At 53.1% G+C, this 23,166-nt stretch overlaps 1 protein-coding gene across 2 annotated transcripts in view; it reads right to left on the reverse strand.

Moving 5' to 3' along the window:
* LOC132664582 (maestro heat-like repeat family member 5) overlaps window positions 1-23,166 on the reverse strand; it is a 64,141-nt gene that overhangs the window by 33,978 nt on the left and 6,997 nt on the right. For both annotated transcript variants that reach the window (XM_060611415.3, XM_060611416.3), the window contains 9 exons: window positions 19,374-19,552; window positions 17,987-18,132; window positions 17,146-17,274; window positions 12,496-12,655; window positions 11,215-11,267; window positions 2,850-2,957; window positions 2,417-2,533; window positions 1,789-1,908; window positions 564-716 (listed from right to left, as the gene is read on the reverse strand). In XM_060611415.3, the coding sequence (XP_060467398.3) occupies window positions 564-716; window positions 1,789-1,908; window positions 2,417-2,533; window positions 2,850-2,957; window positions 11,215-11,267; window positions 12,496-12,655; window positions 17,146-17,274; window positions 17,987-18,132; window positions 19,374-19,552 (1,165 nt within the window). The remainder of the gene's footprint in view (window positions 1-563; window positions 717-1,788; window positions 1,909-2,416; window positions 2,534-2,849; window positions 2,958-11,214; window positions 11,268-12,495; window positions 12,656-17,145; window positions 17,275-17,986; window positions 18,133-19,373; window positions 19,553-23,166) is intronic.

The raw sequence follows: 23,166 nt of genomic DNA on the forward strand, positions 1-23,166 counted from the left end.
CATTGCTGAGGGAGTACGGCAGAGATCTGCAGCTGGGCCACATAGGTAGGACTTTGAGGGGGGAGCTGTGTGGTTTTGTTTAAAAATGTGAATATGTTGACAACATGTCAAGGTCAGGAGTAAGAAGCCAATGTCTCGCCTCACTCGATGTGTGGCAACCCAGAGCCCAAAGATCTGAAGGATGCGATGGCCTGACCGGGCTGCCTGGTCCTCTTAGCCCCCTGGGGTGGACGCCCTGGGTGCAGAGTACAGAGTCAGCAGGCCATCATCCTGGGGAGGGGATGGGGCATCTCCGGGCCTTCCAACGCCCCAGAGTGAAAGCCAAGGAGAATGTGGGGGTGGGGCCACCACGGAAGCCCTCGAAGCTTTGGGTGGGACGACGGGGTGAGTAGGTGGGACAACGAGGAGGCCAGGCTTGGCTCCTCCTGATTTCAGAGTCAGGTAAGGGTGGGGAGGAGTGCCCCAAGGCCCTGGAAGGTCCTAGCATTCTCTGACCCAGGTTCTGGTGGGGCCTGAGCTGTGTCAAGGCTGGGCTCCAGAGGAGTGGCCCGGGGGAGCCATACCCAGGAACTGTAGTGGAAGTAGAAGACCATCCGTGACAAGATGTTGTCCACCCACGGGAGGATGTGCGCCTTGGCCTTGACCGCCATCTGACCGTAGGCGAGGAGTATGGTGCTGCTGACCCACCTCCACTTTGGGTCCTCTGATTTCTGACCCTGGTGGGGACAGAAAAAGGGCGTCAGGGTCCCCCTGGCCCGCCCCCGGGGGAGCGGCGACAGGAAGTACTCTGCACCCTAGCGGGTACTGCGGGCAAGGGTTCTGAGGGGTTGCGAGGCTCAGTTTACCGTGAGAGGAAAATAGGAAGAGTGGAATCGTCTCTCTGGGGGGTTGGAATGGGACTGTGGGGTCACCCGAGGTGTGTGCGAGGCACTCGGCTCTCCCAGAACTGGCCAGGGTCCTAGCCCCTCACGCTGCCTGCCTTGGCGTAGCCCCCTCCCCTGGAGCTGGGGGCCCACTTCCCCTTTGGGCTGCTGGGGGCCAGCAGGCCATGCCTCAACCTAGGGAGATGGTAATGGGGCTCTGGACCTTCAGACCCGGGGGAGGCCCAGAGAGTGTGGGGGGACATCTGAGACACCTGAGGACCACCTGAGGTGGTCACCTGAGGACCACTTGCCTCCATTCCCTGTCAGTGACTAGGCCCCTTCTGAGGGCTGGAGATATGGGTTCCAGTCCCTGCTCTGACACCTGCCGGCTGTGGGGCCCGAGGAGGTGGCCGGCCCCCGCTGGGCTGTCTGTCCTACCTGTGACTCTTCCCCCGTCTGTCCTGAGCTCCCTCATGCAGCCCCAGACACTGATTCTGCCTGCAGGAGTGACCAGGGGTGCAGCGAGGACGGGGGAGGGGGGGCATGCCGCCCATCAGCAGGGGCACAAGGTCGCCCTCTGGCCCTCGTCTCATGTTACAGGCAGGGCACGTGTCAAAAGGCCATTAATAAACACAGCGGCCAGCACAGCCACTGCGAGATGTCACCGGGGCACCTGCTGTGTGCCAGACGTTTCAAAGCCACGTTTCCATCCCAACGGCTGGGAAGGGAGGAATTGTTATTCAAGAGGAGAAACTGAGGCACGCGGGTCACGCTGCAGGTGGCACTGGAGGCCAGAAGGCTTGGTCCAAAGCCTGTGCCCCTAACTATCCCCAGAGGCCCTCTCGGACGCCCAGACCCGTGTAGAGGGTGGGGGTCCTGATGCCCAGCCCCTCGTTGAGGCCCCCAACCGCCCCAGAGCCAGAACCTTCAGGCAGAAGCTGTGGAGGCTCCATTTAACGGGTGTGCTCCGGCCAAACTGCTCTAGGACGGCCCAGACGTGGTCCAGGTGGCGGGTCGCGGCCAGCCCGACGGTGAGCGCGATACCCTACAGGTGCGGGGGAGCAGGGTCACCGGTGCCGGTCACAGGACCACGCCTGGACTCTCGCCTGGGGGTGTGGAAACTGAGGCCCAGAAAGGCAGGGAACTCGTCCAAGGTCACGGGGACCCCCTCCCACCCCCCCCCCCCCCCCCCGCTCTTCAGGACATGCAGCTCTGGCCCAACCCTGTGAGGGCATCTCTTATGGGGGCGGGTAGGTGGTGTGGGAGGCAGGGGGGAGCGGTGACTCTCTGGAGGCCTGTAACCTCCCCCTGCCCCCACTAGCTCTGAGCCTGGGCCAGAGGAGGGAAAGAGGGTCCAGGAAATAGATGTGTGACAGAGGAGAGGACCCAAGTTATGGTAGGCTCAGTGTGTGACCAGGGTCAGGACTCAGGGTGTGAAAAGGATCAGGTGTCTTTGTCTGGCCCGACCAGGGCTCAGGGTACGAGCAGGGATCGGGCTAAGCTTGCGGTCAGGGTCAGGCGGCTGGGGGCTAGGCTGGGGGCCGGGTCCTCACCTCCCGCTGCTTGGGCCACTGGTGGGACGTGTCCAGGAGCGTTCTCAGGTGTGTCCTCACAGTGGTGGCATTGTCCTCAGTTTGAAGGATCAGCCCGTAGTAGATGAACAGAAAGGCCTGGGGGGAGGTTTGGCTTCTTGTCCTGGGTCTGACCCACCTCTGTCCACCCCGATGGCCTCCCTGGGCTCCTGTAGCCGTCCTCACGCCCCTGCTCTAGGACCCTCATGCCCCTGCCTAGTGTTGACGGGTTTCAACGGTGCCACATCAAATCTGGCTGCACAGGCCCCTGGCCCTTTGTTTCTTTCGGGTCTCAGTGTCCTTCTGGGGCCTCGGCCTTGCTTAGGTGGGCATCCTATGGACAGAGTCCCTGGGACTGTGTGGTGGGCACAGGGGCTGCCTGCGGGGGGGGCAGGGGATACAGGGGGCGATCCACCTTCTCTGGGGGCTGTTCCTGATGCGTCTGGTCAGGCTTGGTGAGGGCCGACAACAGCTCCCTGGACCACTTGTCCGTGTTCAGGAACTGGACGGACTTCTCCGCCATCTGTGAGCAGATAGGAGTGGGCAGGGCCGGGGTGGTCACTCCCTCCACCCCGCGGGCTGGGGCTGAGGCCTCCACCAGCCCCGGCCCGCCCTGGTCACTCAGAGCCCTGACTCCGTCATTCTCTTGCCTTTCTTCCTGAGTCTCCGGGGCCCGCCCTCTGATTTCCCTGAGATTCCCTTCCCTGGAGGTGTCCAAGGAGAGGCTGAAACCGGGAGCCTGCCCATGTCCCCGGCACCGGGCAGGGGCCCAGACGTCACAGATGCTCAGTGAGCGTCAGGTGAAGGCCGCCCGGCCGGAGTGTGGGTGCCAGGCCGTCTCCCGGCACCTGGAACTGTGCCTGGCACGTAGTCGATGCTCCAGTAAAATTGTTTTGAGTGAATGTGGGACCAGAGAAACGAAGGAGTGTGGCTTCTAAATATAAAGTCCTAGAAGTTTTGCTCTAACATATGACGACTACAAGATTTCTTTATTTCGGTGTTCCCAGATCCCACAGTTCAAGTCTGAGATTTTGATCCCCAGGTCCTTTGGGGCGGGGATACCCCTTCTAGATATGATCCCAAGCCCCCAAATCTTTATAGAAAAAACAACTGATGGATGTGAAGGTAAACGTTTTCCGAAGTTTGTTCAGCAAAACCACCATAAATTCGGCTGAAAGATGCAGTAAATTGTGTTGCCTTGTGTTTTTGTTTCCTACAACCTCTTGCCAAGGGTTAATATCGATGATAACGAGCACTTCATAAGCTAGTAAGAAAAAGGCAACGGTCCGCTTAGAAATAGTGAAAGCACACACACGTGACAGGCTATCACCTCAACCTTGCTAATATCTGAGGAACGGAAATTAAGATGATATGAGATTGGCAAAAAATAAACTTGCTGGATGTCAGCAAGGAAGTGTCCTTCGGTGGGCAGGTGAGGGATCTCTATTTTTTTTTTTTTTTTGGTAAAGCCTTTGGCAGGCGTCAATTAAAATTTAAAACGTGTGTACATTTCCCCAAGGGACTCCCCTTCTAGGAATTTATCCTAGAGGAGCACTCATAGGTGCCTTGGTTGGAGCACAAGGCACATTCTGTCGCGTGGCTAGATGCAAGCCCGCCGAGAGCGCCCCCTGCAGGTGGGACCTTTAGCGCCCTCTCCGGCGATGCTGGGTGGCGTAGGGTAGGGCAGGGTGGGGCGAGGCGGGGCGAGGCGGGGCGGGGGGCCCTGAAATGGCCTGAAACGGATTTCCCTCTGCTGTACTTCTCATCCCCGTGCCTTGCTCATTTTATAACTGGAGGTTTGCACCTCTACGTCCCCTTTGGCTATTTTCCCCGCCCCCCACCCCCCCTCCTCCGGCCACCAGCAGACTTCTTGGTGGTTGTGTGCATTTAGGAGTCTGGTTTGGTTGTTGTTTCCTTGTTCACTTGGTTTGTTTTCTTAGATGCCACATAGGAGTGAAATCATAGAGTATTTGTCTTTCTCTGTCTGACTTCCTTCCCGCAGCACAATACTCTCTAGGTCCCTCCGTGTTGTTGTCAATGGCAGGACCCCATTCTTCTTCATGGCTGAGTAGTACTCCGCTGTGTATAGAGACCCCTTCTTTATCCATTCTTCTGTGGACGAGCACTGGGGCTGCTTTCATATCTTGCCCGTTGTAAATAACGCCGCAGCGAATGTAGCCGTGCAGGTATTTTCAGGTTAGTGTCTTTTCCCTTTGGAAAAATACTGGATCATCTGGTACTTTTAGTTTTGTTTTTTTTGAGGACCCTCCGGGCTGCTTTCCACAGCGGCCGCGCCAGTTTGCATTCCCACCAACAGGGCGCGAGGACCCCCTCGGCTCCGCGTCCTCGCCAGCATGTGGTATTTCTGGTTTTTTTTGAGTCGGCCATTCTGACAGGTGTGAGGCGGTATCTCATTGCGGCTTCGATTTGTATTTCCCTGACGATGCATGATGTCGAGCATCTTTTCACGTGTCTGTTGGCCATCGATAAGTCTGGGTTTTAAGTATGTTTGCCGAGGGGGGCTTAACTCACAGTGTGAGGCATAGATCTTTCCCGAGCGGCACAACGAACTCTGACAGATGTGCCGACCCGTGCTCCTGTCAGCCCACCAAGAGCGAGAACACATTCCGCCCCCCCGGGGAGCTCGCTCACGGTCCTTCCTAGTCAATCTCCATCACTACAAAACTGCTTTGATTTCTATCACCGTAGATTGTTTTTGCCTCTTCTGGAGTTTCATAGGACGGGAATCGCGCAGTGCGTACCTCGTACTTCTGTGCATCTGGTGTTCTCAGCACGTGTCTGCCTCACGTGTCAGAAGTTCACTCCTCTCCGCCGTGTTTCTATCGTTCTGTTTCTCCTCTGTGGTGTCTTTCACTTGATTTTCAGGTGGACGCTTACCTACGGACTTTAGGCCTTTGCTGGGGGTCCTGCTCTGCCTGGCGCAGAGCACTGCTGTCTCCGGTCTGCAGCTGTTTGGGGTAGAGGATCTCCAGGGTCGTGGGCCGGTCCACACGGGCCCTGAGCTCTGCCCTCTGCGGCGAGCTCCGGTCTCACTGATGTCCTAGCTACACTTCCCTTTCATCTGAAAGCCCAGTCCTGTCCCCTGACCTCACTTTTGGGGTCTGCTGGATCAGTGCGTTCCCTCGTCCCCTGTTCCGGGTTGGGAATCTGCTGTTGTGTTAATCTGCACATGTTGTGTGTCTTGCTTTTTTATTTTTTAAAAAATTTTTCAGTGTTTATTTTGAGAGAGAGAGAGACGGACAGACAGAGTGCGAGTGGGAGAAGGGCAGAGAGAGACGGAGGCACAGAATCCGAAGCAGGCTCCAGGCTCTGAGCTGTCAGCACAGAGCCCGATGTGGGCTCGAACTCACGAACCGTGAGATCATGGCCTGAACCGAAGTCAGAGGCTTAACCAACTGAGCCCCCTAGGTGCCCTGTTGTGTGTCTTGTTTTATAGATAAAGGCTATTGCTAATGGGGACCTTGGGACCCAAAGAGCCACAAAAATTGGGGGGTCTGGTCGGATCCTTAAAAACTGGTAGAGCGCCCGCCATGGTGTTAGGACAAGTTGGTCACAGAACGGGTTAGGTTGACTCTAGGTCACCTGCCAACCTCAAGACAATTTCCGTACAATGAAAACATGCACAGTAAAACATGCACAGTCCCCAACCTAGCAGCACATCCCTCTTGGGTATTACTTGGCTCTGAGAAACCCCAAAGGCTTAGCTAAAAAAAAAAAAGCTCCTTAAGCCCCGAAAACTCAAGTGTGCCATCTTCTGTCATACCTGCTTATTTTATGTCTAAGAACTACGGTCCCAGAGCTATAAATATCTCCAAAAACGGCAAAATCTTAGTAAAAACAATCTAAAATTCCAATGGCCATTACGGAGAATGTTCAAATTAGGATTGTTTATTTCAGAAGTGGACTTGGAAACAAGGTTGCCCAAGATGACACGAACAGAATGGAATACTTAGTTTAATTATGATGCAGAAGCTTCCGAAAGGCTTCACGATTCCAGAAAATCTCCATGCAAAGGTTCATTACAGAAAGCTAATGACAAATGAAAGACAGGTGCCCAAAACAAAAGGCAGGGAGCCTGACGCGACCCCTCCTGCTGGCTCCTTCCTCCCTGACCCGAGTCCTCATGCTTTGTGGACCCTGCAGACACAGTTACCTTTTGAAATAAAACCCCTGGAGGTCCAGGAGTCTCTCTCAGAGTCTTTTCCTCTTTGGTCAAAGGCCAAACTAAGGGCAATAGTTAAAGAAACTTCTAAGCCCAGAGAGGGTCCCCAGAAGTTTTCTGAAGAATTTAGAGTCCTTACCACGGGCTATGACCCAGGCTGCCAGGTCCGCGTCAGCGTGTGCACCTGCTGGTGGGCCCGGGGGGCCCAGAAGGGGAAACAGAGGCAGGAAGGTGTCATCCGAGGATGCTATTTCAGAGCCTCAGTCTTCGACATGGTCCCCTCATGGGCCACAAAAGAAGCGACGACCGCTCCCAAGCGGTGCCCAGAGCCCTCCCGCCCGCACTCACTGGTCTGTTACTCAAACGTGCAAACGAAAGACCGATCTGTGGCAGACTCTGAAGTCTGTCTGGAAGGGATCTTCCTACAGCATCCTGGGTTCCAGACAATAACGGAGGGCACCCAGCGTGTTCCAGCTTTTCCATTTGTAGGTGGATTATCTCCTGAGATTAGAGCGTTGATAAAAAGGCAGAAAATGGGACGGGAGGCCCCCTGCCTGACTGAACTCATGACCGGAGCTGGGGACTTTACCGTAAACAAAGGTCCGCCAAGCTGTTGGCCTGAGGGCTGCAGTGGCCTCAAGGTCAGGGGCCTGGGGCGGCACCTGGGCCTCCCGGGCACCCCGAGGCGCTGCCCCAGGGATTGACGTCTCCGCTGTCCCCGCAGGCCCCACGGGACTCGCCCACACCACCTCTCGGGTCCCCGTGCCCAACCCCGAGCCGGGGCCCCCCGTGGGCCTCCCAGGGCCGACGGGGATGGCAGGGTTCTCTGATCTCAGCAACCCCCTCCAGCAGCCGAGAGAGAGCCTAGAATTAAATTAGTGGGAAGCCTTGCCAAATTCGGGGATGTGCGAGAGCTACAGTCTCTCCTTAAACCCGGCTCCCCCAGGACAGCAAATCCCTCGGAGGAAGGTTTCCATAGTGAGGGCATCTGATCCAGTTTAGAGGGAGTTTCTGTCTCAGCCAGGGGCCTTTCCCTGGAAAACGCTCTCTTTTGTTGTGTGACCCAGGCCCTGACAACCTGTCCACCGAGACCTCCTTTCTAAATGCAAAGGGCCAGCTCACACGTTTTGCCTCTGCTGGAGACCTCGCCTTGGAATTTCCCGACCCACCCGAACCTTTTATGTTCTTTACAGTCTGTCCTTGACATACAAGAGGACAAACTACAACAAAAGTCCCTTAATTTAACTGAGGTGCCTGCAAGCCTGTGGGCCGCCTCTCAGGCTGACACTGGGAGAGTGAAAAAGGACAGAGTCTGTCAAGATCCAAACAGACATGGGACGCCTGGGTGGCTCAGTCGGTTAGGCGTCCGACTGGGCGTCCGGCTTCGGCTCAGGTCACGATCTCACGGTCTGTGGGTTCGAGCCCCGCGTAGGGCTCTGTGCTGACGGCTCGGAGCCTGGAGCCTGCTTCGGGTTCTGTGTCTCCCTCCCTCTCTGCCCCTCCCCTGCTCCTGCTCTTTCTCTGTCTCTCAAAAAACACATAAATGTTAAAAAAAAAAAAAAAGATTCCAACAGACATAACTACACTTCTTCCCAAATTGCCTCAACCCCCATGAAACCTGAGGCTGTACAAGGCCTCGCACGGACGGCAGGGACCCCTGGTCGCCCAGGGGCTGATCGTCCCGCCCCAGCCCTGGGACAGGAGATCTTGCCCGCCCGCCCAGAAACCTAATGGACACAGTGGTGATGTGTCCAGCATTGAGGGCCGCTAACGAGGCAGTTCCCCGTTTCCCAGTTGTTCCAAACCCGGACAGCGGACTCACAGGGGTTCGCTATTCAAAATGGTGGATTTGGCTCAGCTTCTCCGGCATCGCTGTGGACCCCGGCAGCGGATGTTAGTCAACAACATACCTGGACAGTTCCGTGAGGCCCCTTCTTATTTCCCCTGAGGGCCCCGTGGAGAGCGATTCACCCCCAGGTCCCTGGGAAATGGAGCCTCTACAATGAGGAGAGAACGCCTTGCCGTGCTCAGCTCCCAACCAGATGTTCGTGAAGGGTTCCATGTATTTGCTTGAGGGACATAAAGCCCCTAGAGGGAAATCGCAACGCTCTCTAGACGCGGCTCCTGACCTAGGTCATGATCCAGGCACTGACGGAACCCAGCTGTCCCCAGAAAGGATGAAACTGATCAGAGCATTTCCTGTAGGCACAGGACGAAGCCACAGCCTTGTGTATGTCGAGGCCCGGCTGCCTGTCACAGACCGTGGGCTCCTAATGTTTCTCCATTGGCTTTCCCACTCTCCGAACTTACTAAAATTCAGTCCCCGGACCCATTCCTTGTGGGGGGGTGGTGGTAAACACGAACAGGCTTTAGAGGACTTTAACAGCCCCCCCCCCCCCCCCCCCCCCAGGAATGACCTGCCTCAGGCCCATAGAACTATTCAAACCTCTCCCCGGTTTGTGCCAGAAAGAGACAACCAAGTCCCGGGGATGCTCACACACAACGTGGTGGGGAGCACCGGCCTGTTGCTTGCAGCCTGGTTCAGGCGCTCCTGCCTCCCCGACAGCCCACAGCCTCTCGCTGGGGCAAGTGAGTAGAAGCCTGAGCAGATCGAATGCCAGGACATGACGCTCATTTGCAGACCGCTGTTCATCCCGCCATGTTGCGGGATGTTTTCTTTCTTTAAAAAAAATTTTTTTAATGTTTATTTATTTCTGAGAGAGAGAGAGAGAGAGGCAGAGAGAGAGGGAGACACAGAATCCAAAGCAGGCTCCAGGCTCCGAGCTGTCAGCACACAGCCCGACGCGGGGCTCGAACCCACAAACCGCGAGATCATGACCTGAGCCAAAGTCGGACGCTGAACCGACTGAGCCACCCAGGCGCCCCTCTTTTTTTTTTAAAAAATATAATTTATTGTCAAGTTGGCTAACATGCAGTGTGTACAGTTGGTTTTGGGGGTAGATTCCCATGATTCATCACGTACATACAACACCCAGTGCTCATCCCAACAGGTGCCCTCCTCCCTGCCCATCCCCCACTTTCCCATCCCCCCCCCATCAACCCTCAGTTTGTTCTCAGTATCCCAGAGGCTCTTATGGTTTGCCTCTCTCCCTTTCTGTAACTTTTTCTTTTTTCCCTTTCCCTCCCCCATGGTCTTCTGTTCAGTTTCTCAAGTTCCACAAATGAGTGAAAACCTATGGTATCTGTCTTTCTCTGCCTGACTTATTTCACTCAGCATAATACCTTCCAGGTCCATCCACGTTGTTGCAAATGGCAAGATTTCCTTCTTTCTCATGGCCAAGTAGTATTCCGTTGTGTATACGAACCACAGCTTCTGTATCCATCTCTCAGAAAAGGCCATTTTCAAGCTGGAAATGCTGTTCCTGGCCGGTGAGCTGCTCAGGAGGGGGAGCCTCCCCCAAGCTAAATCTACCCACTCTGGGCCATCATCCGAGTGGGCCAGTTACCGGAAGGACAAACTGGTAATTCTCATGCTCACAGCCGGTGCGCCTACAGGGTCGTCCATGTTTGGGGATGTTGTGCAAACAAATGGGTTTTCTTTGTGTCCCTTTAAGAAATTTCTCTGACTTGTACTCTAGATTTTATTATTTCTTTCCTTCTCCTTACTTTAGATCTCATTGGTCCTTTTTTTGGATAGCTTTTTAGTTTTCATTTTCATTTTCATTCATTAATTTTTTTCAGTGTACTTATTTTGAGAGAGAGAGAGTGCACACAGCTGGAGAGGGGCAGAGAGAGAGAGAGAGGGAGAGAGAGAATCCCAAGCAGGCTCCACGCCATCAGCGCAGGGCCCTACGATGGGGCTTGATTTCACAAACGGCGAGATCATGATGTGAGCCGAAATCAAGAGTCGGACGCCTAAACTACTGAGCCACCCAGGCACCCTGATAGCTTTTTAGATAATAGACTTTATACCTTTCTTTTCTTACATAGGCATTAAAAACACGAATTTCCTTCTGAGGTTGCTTTCTGTTGAACCCCACAAATTTTCATACGTTGTGTTTTATGATCATTGCGTTCAAAATCTTTCCTACTTTCTCTCGTGACTTCTTCTCTGACCCATGGGTTCCTTAGAAATGTGTTGCCTCCTTTCCAAATATTTGGGATTTTTTTCCAGATACATCTTTGCTATTGATCTCTGATTTACATTCTGGTCAGAGAATGTACTCTGTTTTATTTCAGTCCTTTTAAATTTATCGAAACTTGATATAGGGCCCAGCGAACGAGCTATCTTGGTGAATGTTCTATTTATGTTTGAAAGAAATGTCAATTAGATCAATTTGGTTAATTATGTCGTTCAAGGCTTCTCTATCCTTAGTGATTTTCTGTCTTACTTCTCTATTAATCATTAGCTGCTACTGTTACCACTGACGGAAACTATTAACTACACTGAACAAGGGCGGCCCGCGTACCGGGCACTGTGCATTGCATCCTGTAGTCCCCTCTAAGCCTGTTTGCTCATCTGTGACAGTGGGACTCCTCCCTACCCCCCACCCACCTCCCAGGGAGAGCAGGTGCCCTGCTCCCCTGTTGCCCCCAGCGTCCCTCAGAAGGCCCCAGTGGCCGGGCTCCCCCCTACCTGGGCCAGCTGCTTTTCCCAGCATGCCTTCTCTCCCTTCTGGAAGATTGACTCTGTGGGAGAGAAGGGCCACGTCGCTGGAGGCCACGTCTGACGTCCACGCTGGGGCTGGATCTCGGGCTCCTTCTCCCCCATCCCTCAGATACTGGACTGAGCCAGGGTGACATTGTCCTGCCTCTGCTTGTCCTGGCTTCGTGGAGGGCGGTGAACTGGGGGCAGGGTCTGGAGAGCTGGGCTGGACTTGTGGCCCTGCCACCCTGGCCTTGTGTCCTCAGGTTGGCCTTGTTGCCTCTTGGGGCCCCCGGCTCACCAATGGTGAATGGAGGGTTCCCTCCAGGCGTGGCCATTTGGAATGTGCCAGAATCCCCTCAAGGGTGGGAAAATAAAGCCCGGAGAGGGGTGCGTTGTGAGAACGGAAAGCTTTTATGGAACTTTGGAAATTCAACCTCGGAGGGAGGGCTGCCTTGGGGGTGGCCTGGGGGTCTCAGGGCAGCAGCATATTCCGCTCACACTGTGAGTGGACGAGTGTGCCTCAGTGACAGCTGGTGTTTGCCTCCCTCCGGGGGCTGTGAGCTCCTGAGGGCAGGGAGCCTGGCACAGGGCAGGTGCTCAGTTGGTTGCTTTGCATTATGCTAAACTCTCTCCTGGCAAGACCCTTCCCTATAGGGCCTCCCCCAGGGTCCTCAGAGACCCCACTGTCCAGGGCGACCCTTCCCACAACTCAGAGCCAGTGGCTGCTGTTGAAGCCCTGGGACCTGGACATCACAGGCCTGTGACATGCTGTTCGGGGCCTTCGAGCCCACCACACTGCCTCTGTGAGCTTGGTTCCTCTTCTGCTAGTGAGCAGGGGCACCCGCCTGTTGTGGTGACAGAGGACCAGGACCCTATGGCAGTGCTGGCCTCACGCCCATCCTGGGCCACCTCCTGGAGCCTCCTTGCCCTGTCCTGCTTCTGTCCAGGCCATTGTAGAAATGCTGACAGCAGGACCACGGGCCAATGGGGACCAGCTGGCGGGCTGGTGGTCTCCTTTCCTGGGGGCCTTGATGCGGCCCTGGCTGGCCATGGGGAGGGGGCTGTGGGGGGGGGCTGGGGCCACATCCCGTTCCTCTGGCACAGACACGTTGTGCAGCCGATGCCTGGCCCTACGTGTGCCCCGCAGGTCAACTGTGTTGCCAAGCCCCCTTCTGGATCCTTCTCTATGATGCCACCCTCGGGGCCTGGGGGCAGAAGGTGGCCAAGGCGAGGCTGGGGGGTGCCTCAGGCCTCTAGGGCAGGACATACCATTAGAGGTCAGGATGCCCATCACGTAGAGCAGGCTGCGGTGCGGGAAGACGCCTGTCAGGACCTCGGTCTCCAGGTGCTGGGCCACCACATGCCACGAGTGCCTACAGATGGCCAGCAGCACGTTGCTGGCCGCGTCCTGGTACACCTCTTCTAGCTCCTGGAGGGCAGGGGGCAAGAAGGAGGAGTGGGCACTTAGACAAAGCTTTGGCTTTTCATGGATGAGGTCTGGTTCAGTCGGCAGGGCCGCTGTGGTCAGCCCACATTTTGGATAGAAAACAGACCAAGGTGGCCCAGCATACGCCAGCTGAGCTTCTGTCCCGGGCTGAGCTTCCCGGGACCCTCAGCACCTCTGGTCCTGGGATAGTTCCAGAAGCCCGCTGTGCTTCCTGCTTCTGAGCCTGGAGCACCGCTCCCGCCCACCTTGTCCATCCAGATCTAGTCCTTTTTAGAGCGGGCCCCGAGGCCCCCATGTGGGACGTGGGTCCTGCAGGCTCCAGTCAACTGTCCCCTCCGGACAATGTCACCTCCTTTGATGACCCATCCGGGTGAATTCAGAGCCACGGTTTCTGCCTCTCGGGCCTGAGGGCTCAGGGTCAGCCGCTCGGGAAGAGGCCCAGCTGGCGGTCCTGCCTACCTACCACCGGCTAGTGGGGCGGTGGCCTCGGGCACAGGGGAGCCCTCTCTGTGTCGCCACACCTGGGGCTTTTCTCAACAAAATTTTGGTATGTCTTTTGATGCTGCTCTAATCTGGGTTCCTCTTTTCTCCGAGGTTTAGTGGGAACCATCAGGTGCTGTCCACAGCTGCCGGTGTGAGACGGGAGGTGCTGTAACAGGACCACCGCCGGGTGGGAGCCAGGGGTCTGCCCTGCGTCTGGTGGCGTCTAAAAGCTAGGAGGTCTCGGGTCCCTCCCTGTGTGCCCTGCGATGCTGTTTCAATCATCATGTGAGATCATTCTGTCGTTTATAATTTACTCAAAGTGTGGGTATGAGGGCTTCTCATTAAGAGGGTGGATTGAAACTGCTTTTGCCCTTTCAAAAAAACACCTTGACTAGGCCACATTTAGGAGTTTTTTTTAAAGTTTACTTATTTGTTTTGAGAGAGAGAGAGAGATTGCATGAGGTCGAGTGGGGGAGGGGCAGAGACACAGAATCCCAAGCAGGCTCTAGGCCGTCAGCCCAGAGCCCGACGCGGGGCTCGAGCCCATGAACTATGAGCTCATGACTTGAGCCGAAATCTAGAGTCGGACGCTTAACCAACTGAGACACCCAGGCAACCCCCCCCCACCACCCCGCGCCGCCCCAAGGAGATGCTCTAAGAAGTTCAACAGCAGCCACGTTCTGGAAGCTGGAGAGCAAATGAATGACAGTACTCGGTGAGCAGTAGGCAGCATCGGGCAAGCCCAGTGTCACCTGGCCAGGTCTGCCCACGGGTGGGGGTACTCCGCAGGGCACGTGTACCAGACCTCTGCGACCAGGGTGCCAGGGGAGGGTGCAGCGATTCAAGAAGGCGTCAAGCGCCCAGATGCTGTGCCCGCTGCACACCCAGAGGAGTTTGTCTCCAGAGGCTCGGTCTCCAGAGGGGGCAGGCACGGGTCTGGGACGGGAAGCCAGGGCCCTCCACAGCGCTGCCCCTGGGCCTCACACCTCCGGGCCGGGCACGGTGCTGGAGTCTTCTCTGGGAAATCTGGGCAGCCCAGGACGAAAGCCACAGAGGTTCTGGCACGGGTGGTGGGCAGCCGTGGGCTCCCTGGTGACTCTACAGTGGACCCCAAATCCTGGCACCCGCCGGTGCATTCAGAGCTCCCTATCACCGCTAACCACGGGCAGACAGCCATGCTGGAGATGATTACCATCCCCACACACCCGACGAAACCCGGAAAACTGCTACCGGGAGGAAACACAGGCCAAACGGAGAGATGAAAACTTCCAGCAAAGCTGTCTCTTTAATATCCCGAGAGATCAAAGCAGGTATTGTATCCACAATAAAACAGCATGATATGAAAGTGAACATTCTGGGCCCAAAATCAAGATCGTGGGACAGTCGAAGGCACGGGGCAGAGCTGGGGACTCCACAGAAGGTCTGGAAGACAGCGCGTCCTCAGAGAGCCGAACGGAGGACAGAGAGCTGGTGGAGGAGACACCAGAAGAAAGTATTAGGGAGGACTGAGCACCCCGCACCTGTGCGTCCCTGAAGCCTTGGGGCAGAGCAACGCGGGGGACGGACGATACTGTCAGTGAAATAAGTGAGAACTTTTCCAGAAGCAAAGGTCCCAAACAGCCAGCCAGACCGTGGGGGGCGGGGCCAGAGCGCACAGTGGCCACGGAGAGACCCAGAGCCAGGCGCACCTCGGGGAACCCCGGGGCCGGCAGACGCACGGAGGACTCTGCAGAAGGCTGCGTGCGGGTAAAGGTCTCATGTCCGCAATGACTTTGGAGTCTCTACGGTTGCACCAGAGGCAGTGGGGGGACCACAGGGCATCACTGCCAGCATGACAATGACCTTGTCGAGCAGGAAGGAACTGAGCGTCAGAGCAAACCAGCAGTTTATTTGGGGCCTTTAGGAATTCCAATCCGGGAGACACAGATTCAGGAGGAAACCGAGATGTGCCTGGAGCTGGAAGAAAGAGCTTACGAGGCCAAACCCCGCAGGAGTTTTGGAAGAAGTATGATTGGTGTAGGAAAACCCCGCAGAAGCTGTTTTGAAAGAAGTATGATTGGTATAGGAAAAATAACGTTGGTCTACACAGGATAGGTCGCTGTGCCGGTCGCCAGGTCGGAGCTCAGCAGCATCAGCCTCATTCTGGGAAAAACGCAACACGGTTTTTCCGTGGCCGTTTGTGGTCAACGTGGCCTGAAGTCCAAGCTGATCCAGGTGAGCACGTGTGTCAGACCAACCTCCCTGGTGGCCACTGGCTCCACCCTGGCCTTCCTGACTTCATTTCAGATGTTTCTGTCCACGGTTTCCAATGCAGAGTCCGGGGCGAAACAGAAGGGAGAGATTTCCAGAAACGCGTGGTCTCAACAATGCACTTCCCAAACGCACACTTTCTCAAGAAGCTGCCGGTGGATGTGTGTCCCAAAGCAAGAGATCAAGCCAGGAAGGAGGAAGGCTTGGGGGACCGGAGACACCGTCCCCGGTGGGGATGGGCTGCGGGGGTCCCAGACTGGGCTTTGGACGCCCAGACGCGCTCGGCCGGCCGGGACCCAGGGGATGATGTGCCTGTGCTCCTCTGTGAGTCCTGGACCACGTCCTGGCACCTACAGGGGGGCCCGCACTGGCCCGCGCTGGAGAGCTGGCGGTGGGCCGCTGTGTGTGTAGAAGCAGGAAGTGCCGAAGGGCCCTGCCGCGGACCTGCCTCAGAGGCGCTCTTGTCCACCCCCAGGGAGGCTGGGTCAGGCCACCACCCAGACACCGGTGGGCCCTGTGTGTCCCAAAGCCTGGGTCACCGCTGCCTCCCCCGCTCTATTATTACTGGTTTGTAAACTATACACAGGTAACACACTTCACACGACGACTCAGGTTAAAAAGAAATCACAGGGACCCCTGGGCTCAGTGGGTTAAGCATCCGGCTTCGGCTCAGGTCATGATCTCGCGGTCCGTGAGTTTGAGCCCCGCGTGGGGCTCTGTGCCGACAGCTCAGAGCCTGGAGCCTGTTTCAGATTCTGTGTCTCCCTCGCTCTCTGCCCCTCCCCCGCTTGCACTCTGTCTCTCTGTCTCTCTCTCAAAAATAAATAAACATTGAAAAAATTTAATAAAGAATTTAGAGTCCGAATTTAGAATTAAAATTCTTTTGGGAAGAGAATACAGTGGCTTTGAACTTCATTCCCTGCCTCTGTCTGCTGCCCACACCAGGAAGGAAGACTTCTTTGTTGGGAGCACGGAGACGGCCATTTACCATCTCATATTACTGCCTGAGCCTCGGTCCCTCCTTCCGTAAACGGGGGTCATAAATACCTGGTGGGAGTGTTAAATTATACCTTTCCCACCCCGTGGAGTGCCGAGGCTTGGAACGTGGTGATGGGCCTTGGTGACTAGTCACTAATTTGCTGACTAGTCCACTGTGGGCAACCCTGGGCTGGTCTGTCTGAGAGCCACCGGCCCTCAAGTCTCTGGAGTCGAAGCCAGCCGAGGCGGTGGGCAGGCCTGGGCCAGGTCCCTGGGCAACATCCTGGGGTAGGCGCGGTTCAGAACCAAACCCGGAAGTGTCCACCAGGCAAGACTCAGGAGGTGGTCGTGGAGGCTGTGTTACGCCTGGAGTACGGGTAGGCCTCCTTACGGGAGGCCTCCCAGAGGTTGGTGGGGGGGTGGGCAGCCATGGGAATCGTGAAACCGGTGGTGGAGGGGTGGTCCCAGAGCCCACCCCAGGGTGGGGGCTGCCAGGAAGGGGTGCTAAGGGGCAGCTGACATTTGGTTCTTCCACTTATGGGCCCTTAGACTCAGGCCATGAGCTCTCCAAATCTCACTTTTCTCAACTGTAAAATGGGTGCCTGAGTTTGTCCCTTTGAAGGGACTGGTGTTAAGAAAATGAAAATGGACAGAAATCACTTAGTCAACCACAGGCCGGGACATCTCCATTATTATTTGGGGGCTGGGGACAGCAGCTTGCATTCCCAGAAGTGGCCTATCTGCTGGCAAGGGAGGCCTACCGTGGACTTAGTCATGTTCTCCAAGGCCAGCTTCATGAACGTCTTCTCCCAGGCCTCCTCCAGGGAGTCGCTGGCTTCGATGGCTGCCTCCAGGGCCTGGAGCAGCCAGAACTTGTGCCGGCAGGACATCTGTGGGGGCAGAGTGGGCAGAGGCTCAGAGACAGGTGGGGTCCGGTCACACAGGGAGTGGCCACCAGGGAAAGCCTGGGTGTGGGGGTGCCGAGGGGGCTGAGGAGGCCAAAGGGAGAGGGTCACAGTGGATGCACTAGGCCATTCATCTGATAAGTATTTAGTGAACACACACTATAGGCAGGCCTCGAACGAGGTTCTGCAGAGACAGACAAATAAAAGTTTGTCTCTATCTCAAGAACAGTTATGGGATTTTAAAAGCATTCCACCTCTAAAGTCTGTTCATTCATTCATTCACTCATTTGTTAAAACTCAATCAGATCTTCCCCCTAATTACCCATCCATCTATCTGCCGACTACAAACCCACCCATCCATCCATCTATCCATCCACCCATCCAGCCAGCCAACCATCCATCCATTCATCCATCCCTGCTACTTAATTTCTCTGTGACTTTAGGCAAATCACTTTCCTTTCCTAAGCCTGTTTCCTCATCTATGGGGGTCATAATATCTACATCATGAGACTATTCTGAGGGTGGTCAACACATGGTCCACCTTCTTCCCTCCCTGCTCAAGCCATTAGAGATATGAGGAGACTGACTTGCCCCAAATTAAGCAGCTGTACCAAAGAGCCAAGATTTGAACCTGCCTTGGGGTCCAGCCCTCCCTCTGCTTCCATGCATTCCCTCCAATGGCTCAAGCAGCTCCCACCTCTGGGTTGTTCACAAAGTAGTCATGGATAGTTTCCAGCACCAGGTTGGGGGCCTCGTGAGCCATGTTCTTGATCTTCTTAATGATGTACTTCAGGCCTCGAGGGTCTGAACCATTCAGGTCCTGGAGCATCTTGAAGCAAACGGCTAAAGGAGATGGAAAAAGGTGTGAGGGTGGATAGGCTGTGGGGAGGTTACACTGTGCTAGCTGGAATACATAGGCAGGGAAGTGGTAGGGCTGGGAATGGGAAAGAGTGACTTGAAAATGAAGACTGAAGAACTGAATATATTGGGAATTCCTGGGCCTCTTGACTGTCCAAAGAGTCCTCCTGGAGTTTGAGATAGGATAAGAAGCAGGAAGACAGGCAGGTTTTCACACCCTTATACACCTGTACATATTTCGATCCATTCATTGATTCAACCACTTTTTCATCCATCCACTTATTCATTCATCTATCATCTACCTGTCCATCAATTCATCTCTCCATCCACCCACACATTCATCCATATGCCTATTTGTCCATCAATTCATCCACCTGTCTGTCCATCTTTACACTCACCTACCAGTCCATGCATTAGTAAATATATCCATCTATCCATCCATCACCCATCTGATCACAAATTCATCTATCCACTTGTCTATCCACTAATCCATTCATAAGTTTATCCATCCACCCATCACCCATCCACCCACCCACCCACCCACCCCTCCACCCCTCCACCCCTCCATCTATTCATCCTTTAACTCCCTCACCTTCCATGTTGTCATTCAACATTCAATGTTGTTCACTCTGTGTGGTCATAGGACTGTGTGTGTGGGCTCAAAGAGGAGTCAGGACCCAGCTCAGTTCTGAAGGAGCCCCCAGCCCATGGGAACCCTACTCAATATCAGTGGACTCTGGTTCTGTAGTTGTATAAAAGGCCCTGGGCACACAGAGAAGGCAAGGATAATACATCCCCAAAAAGATGGAGGGACATTCAGGACTGGCCACTTGGAGGAGGTGGCAATTTAAGTTTGCCTAGAACGATGAAGTCATGTTACCCTTTGAATGAAGGGAGAAGCATTCTTGTGAAAGGATCAGGCCTAAGCTGAGGTCCTAAGGTGTGAAATGGTGTGGGAGAAAAATGGAAGGTGAGGTGTGAGGGAGGGAAGTTTTGGGCTTAGGATGGAGCTTGAGGAGGCATGAAGAGGCCAAGGAGGGTGTGTAAAGTTCTCTCCTGAAGGTCTCACTATGTCCACAAGATCCTTGACATCCCCAAGGTCCCCAGGTGGGTGGATTCCCTCTGGCCCTCATCCCTAACATTTTTGGTGCAGGGACATGATAGGGTCTGCTGGAACCTGACCGCCCCATCTCCTGCCCTGGTGGAGTCCCAGGGCTGGTGATCACCCGCACTGTAGGCTTCTTCCATGAACATGTTGTGCTCCTTGGGCCCCACGGCAGCCTGGCTGCTCTGTGACTTGCAGAACATGATGGTGGTTGGGTATCCCTGTCTGTCTTTGCAGGAAGGGTCCTGAGGTACCTTCAGGTGAGACAACTCCATGGATTTGGAGACATGGGAGGACGTTCTGAAATGGAAAAGAGGTCCAGGATGTATGTAGGCATCCTCATGTGCATTCATGAATGCAAGCCCAGTAGACACTGAGAGCCATGTTGGTCAGGATCAGGCTTGGCAACATCCTTGCATGTGTCTACCTTCTGTTCAATGGATTGGCTAAACCCTGGGAGTAGGGAAAGGGTCTGAAAGCCTCAGGGATGCTGTTAAGTAGGCAGCACTTACTGTGGGTCTGGAGAGGCCTGACTTCCCAGCAAGTGCTGGTGGCACAGATGTGGCTGACAGGACCTGGAGGGCTCAGGGTATGGCATCCCCAACTCTAGCTCTTGCACTGACTTGGGGAGCCAGTCTTCTCAGGGTCACACACAAGACTGTCCTGGCTACCCAGACATCACCGAGGGGGTCTCTGGTGGGGGTCCAAGGGCTACAGGGCAGGTGGGAACAGGAGCCATGAAGATGTGCTGGACTACAACACCGTCTGTGCTCCAGACCTCCCCCCACCTCCTGGTGCTTGAGAACAATTATGTTTGCATGACAGAGATACTGAGAAAAAAACGTGTGGCATGGGCAAGGAAGGACATCGACCCCTTGAAGCTGGTTCCTTCTTACTTCCTTTTTCCCTTCTCTCCTTTTGCAAATGTGGGGACAGGATTCCCTCAGATTGTACTCATTGCCAGAAGGGCCAAAAAAGGAGGTATCCTTCATTTTGGGGGTGGTGCCCAAGCTGTTTGTCTCACGACTTCCTCTTGGACCCTCATGGCAGGAGTGGGTCTCTGCTCCACCTGCTCTGGGATCCCATTTCTCTTTCACTCTCAGTTCCTGGTTCCCAAATACCGACCACAGGCAAGTCACGTTCTTTCTACCCACTGAGGATGTAGCGGTGAGCAAGACAACAGACTGTCAACAAATTCAAAGGGTACATTCATGATATATTAGAAGGTGGTTCATCTCTTAACATGTACCCATTAATTTATTCTACTATGTGAGAAACGTATGTCAGATCATGTAGCTCAAAACCCTCTTGTGGTTCCCCATTGCACTCAGCAAAAGGTCAAAGTCCTGAAGATGGTAAATACGACACCCATACTGCCCTTCAAGATAGAGCAACAGAAACCAGATTCCCCCTCCTGCCTTGAACAACTCAAAAATTGGAAAAACATATACAAACCCACTAATATCAGATATTAGGCAACAAGAAGTGCAAGATAAGTATTCCAGAGAGGTGGAAAATCTGCAGGGCCGGCCCCCAAATCATCATTACTTGCTGTCTGGAAGTTTCTAATTTGCAGGATGAGGGAGCCCAGGAAGCTCCGTGGGCCACTCGAGTGGAGAAAATGGAGGTGGAAGTTTGGGGAGGCCAAAGTGGCTTGTGTTTGCAGGGAAGAGTACTAGGAGACAACTGCACAGTGAGAGAAAGTGAGCACTGGAGGTTTGAAGTCTCCCCCCCACCCCAAGTCCTCCTCTGAGTGCTGGTTAGTGCATGTGGGAAAAGGGCCACCCAACAGGAGCAGAGGAAACACTCCTCAGAACTCACACAGGCTGAGAATAATTCCTTTTTTTTTTTAACAGCCACAGTGGAAAACTTCGTAATTCATACGGCACTGGGCAGGGTACTCCGAGTGGTATTATCTTGGTGATGAAGGAAAAAACAATCATCCTTAGACAAGAATGCTTTGGTGCTGCCTAACAAAGCTTAAAAGCAAGCCTCAAAGAGACCAAATTGTTTTTAAATGAATTGTGTTCTAGAACAAAACTCAGGAATATTTGAAAAGCACAGAAATATCCAGCACCCAACAAGGTAAAGTTCACAATGCCTGACATTGAATAAAAAACTACCAGGCATGCATGGCAGCAAGAAAGTATGACCCCTAAGTAGGAGAAAAAAATTAACTTACCAAAAGCAACACAGAAATGACACAAATGATAGAATTAGTAGACAAGGACATCAAATGTTATTGTAACAATATTACACATGTTCAACATGGTAGATTAAAACATAAGCATGCTAAGGAGAGATATGGAAAACATAAGCAAGATGAGGAATACAACGTTTGAGGTTAAGAATACACTGGATGAGTTTAATAGCAGATTAGACACAGTAGAAACAAAGAGTAGTGAACTTGAAGACACTGCACCAGCAACTATCTGAAAATGAAACAGAAATAGAAAAAAAGACTGGAAAAAATGGAACAGAGCTTCAGTGAGTTGTAGAACAACCTCAAAAGCCATCGTGTGCGCGTGTAACGTGAGTCCTCGTAGGAGAAGAAAGGGAGACAGAAAACAATATTTGAAGAAATAATATCCGAAGTTTCCAAATTAATAAAAACTAAAAATCCCACAGATCCAGAAAACACAATGAACCTCAACTGAAACAAACATAAAGAAAACCATACCAAATGGCATTGAAATATAATTGCCTAAAACCAATGCTAAGAGAAAATCTTAAGAAAGAAAGCCAGATATAAAGCATGCATTATATGCAAAGGTATAAAGATACGAGCAAGAGTGTGGTTCTAGTCAGAAACAACGCAAGCCAGGAGATATGGAACATTTCAAAGCACTAAGAGAAACAAACCTGGCAAGCTAGTCAGAGAAAAACATTTTAACAACGGATGGTAAAACCAAGCCTTTATCATATGCACTAAAACTGAAAGAATTTATAACCAGCAAACCTGTGCCATAAGAAATGTTTGAGGATGTGTTTCAGACAGAAGGAAAATAATACCAGATGGAAATATGGACCAAAAAAAAAAAAAAGTGGAAAGGGTAAATATGTAAGTGAGTATAAAATATTCTTTCTTATTGTTCAAGTTCAAAGTAAAAATAATAACGCCTTGTGGGGCCTATAACAAATTTAGAAGTAAAATATATGTCAACAATACCATAAAGGCCAGGAGAGGGAAATGGAAATAAAATGTTGTAAGATTCTTATACGCTGAGTGGCACATTATCACTTAAAGGTAGACTGAGATATTGTAAAATTGTAAACTATAAGCACGAAAGCAATCACTAAAAAATCAAAGAGAGAGTAAACCAAAATATATGTAGTAATAAGCCAACAAAAGACATAGAATGGAATCATAAAAAATACTCAGTTAATGCAAATGAAGGCAGAAGAGGAAAAATAGAGCAAAGAAGAGAAGAAACAAAGCAAAAACAAATTGCAAGACAGTAGATTAAAATGAAATCATATCAATAATCACATTAAATGCAAATGGTTTAAATATCTAAATCAAATAGCGGAGACTGTCAAGTTGAATAAAAAATCAAGACCCAAGTATATGCTGCCTATAAGAAATACACTTGAAATATAATAGACACAAATCAATGAAAAATAAAGGATGGAAAAAGAGAAACCACACTAATAACAATCTGAATAAAACTGGAGTGGCTATATTAATATCAGACACAGTATATTTTAAAGTATATAATAATATAGCCATGGATAAAGAGAATCACCTCAGGGGCACCTGGCTGGCTCTGTCGGTTAAGCATCCAACTCTTGATTTTAGCTCAGGTCATGATTCTAAGGTCATGGGATCCAGCCCTACATTGGGCTGGATGCTGAGCTTGGAACTTGCTTGACATTCTCTCTCTCCCTCTGCCCCTGCCCTGCTCATGCACATG

The sequence above is a fragment of the Panthera onca genome, chromosome F2 (assembly GCF_046562875.1).
Source record: "Panthera onca isolate mPanOnc1 chromosome F2, mPanOnc1 haplotype 2, whole genome shotgun sequence".
Taxonomy (NCBI): domain Eukaryota; kingdom Metazoa; phylum Chordata; class Mammalia; order Carnivora; family Felidae; genus Panthera; species Panthera onca.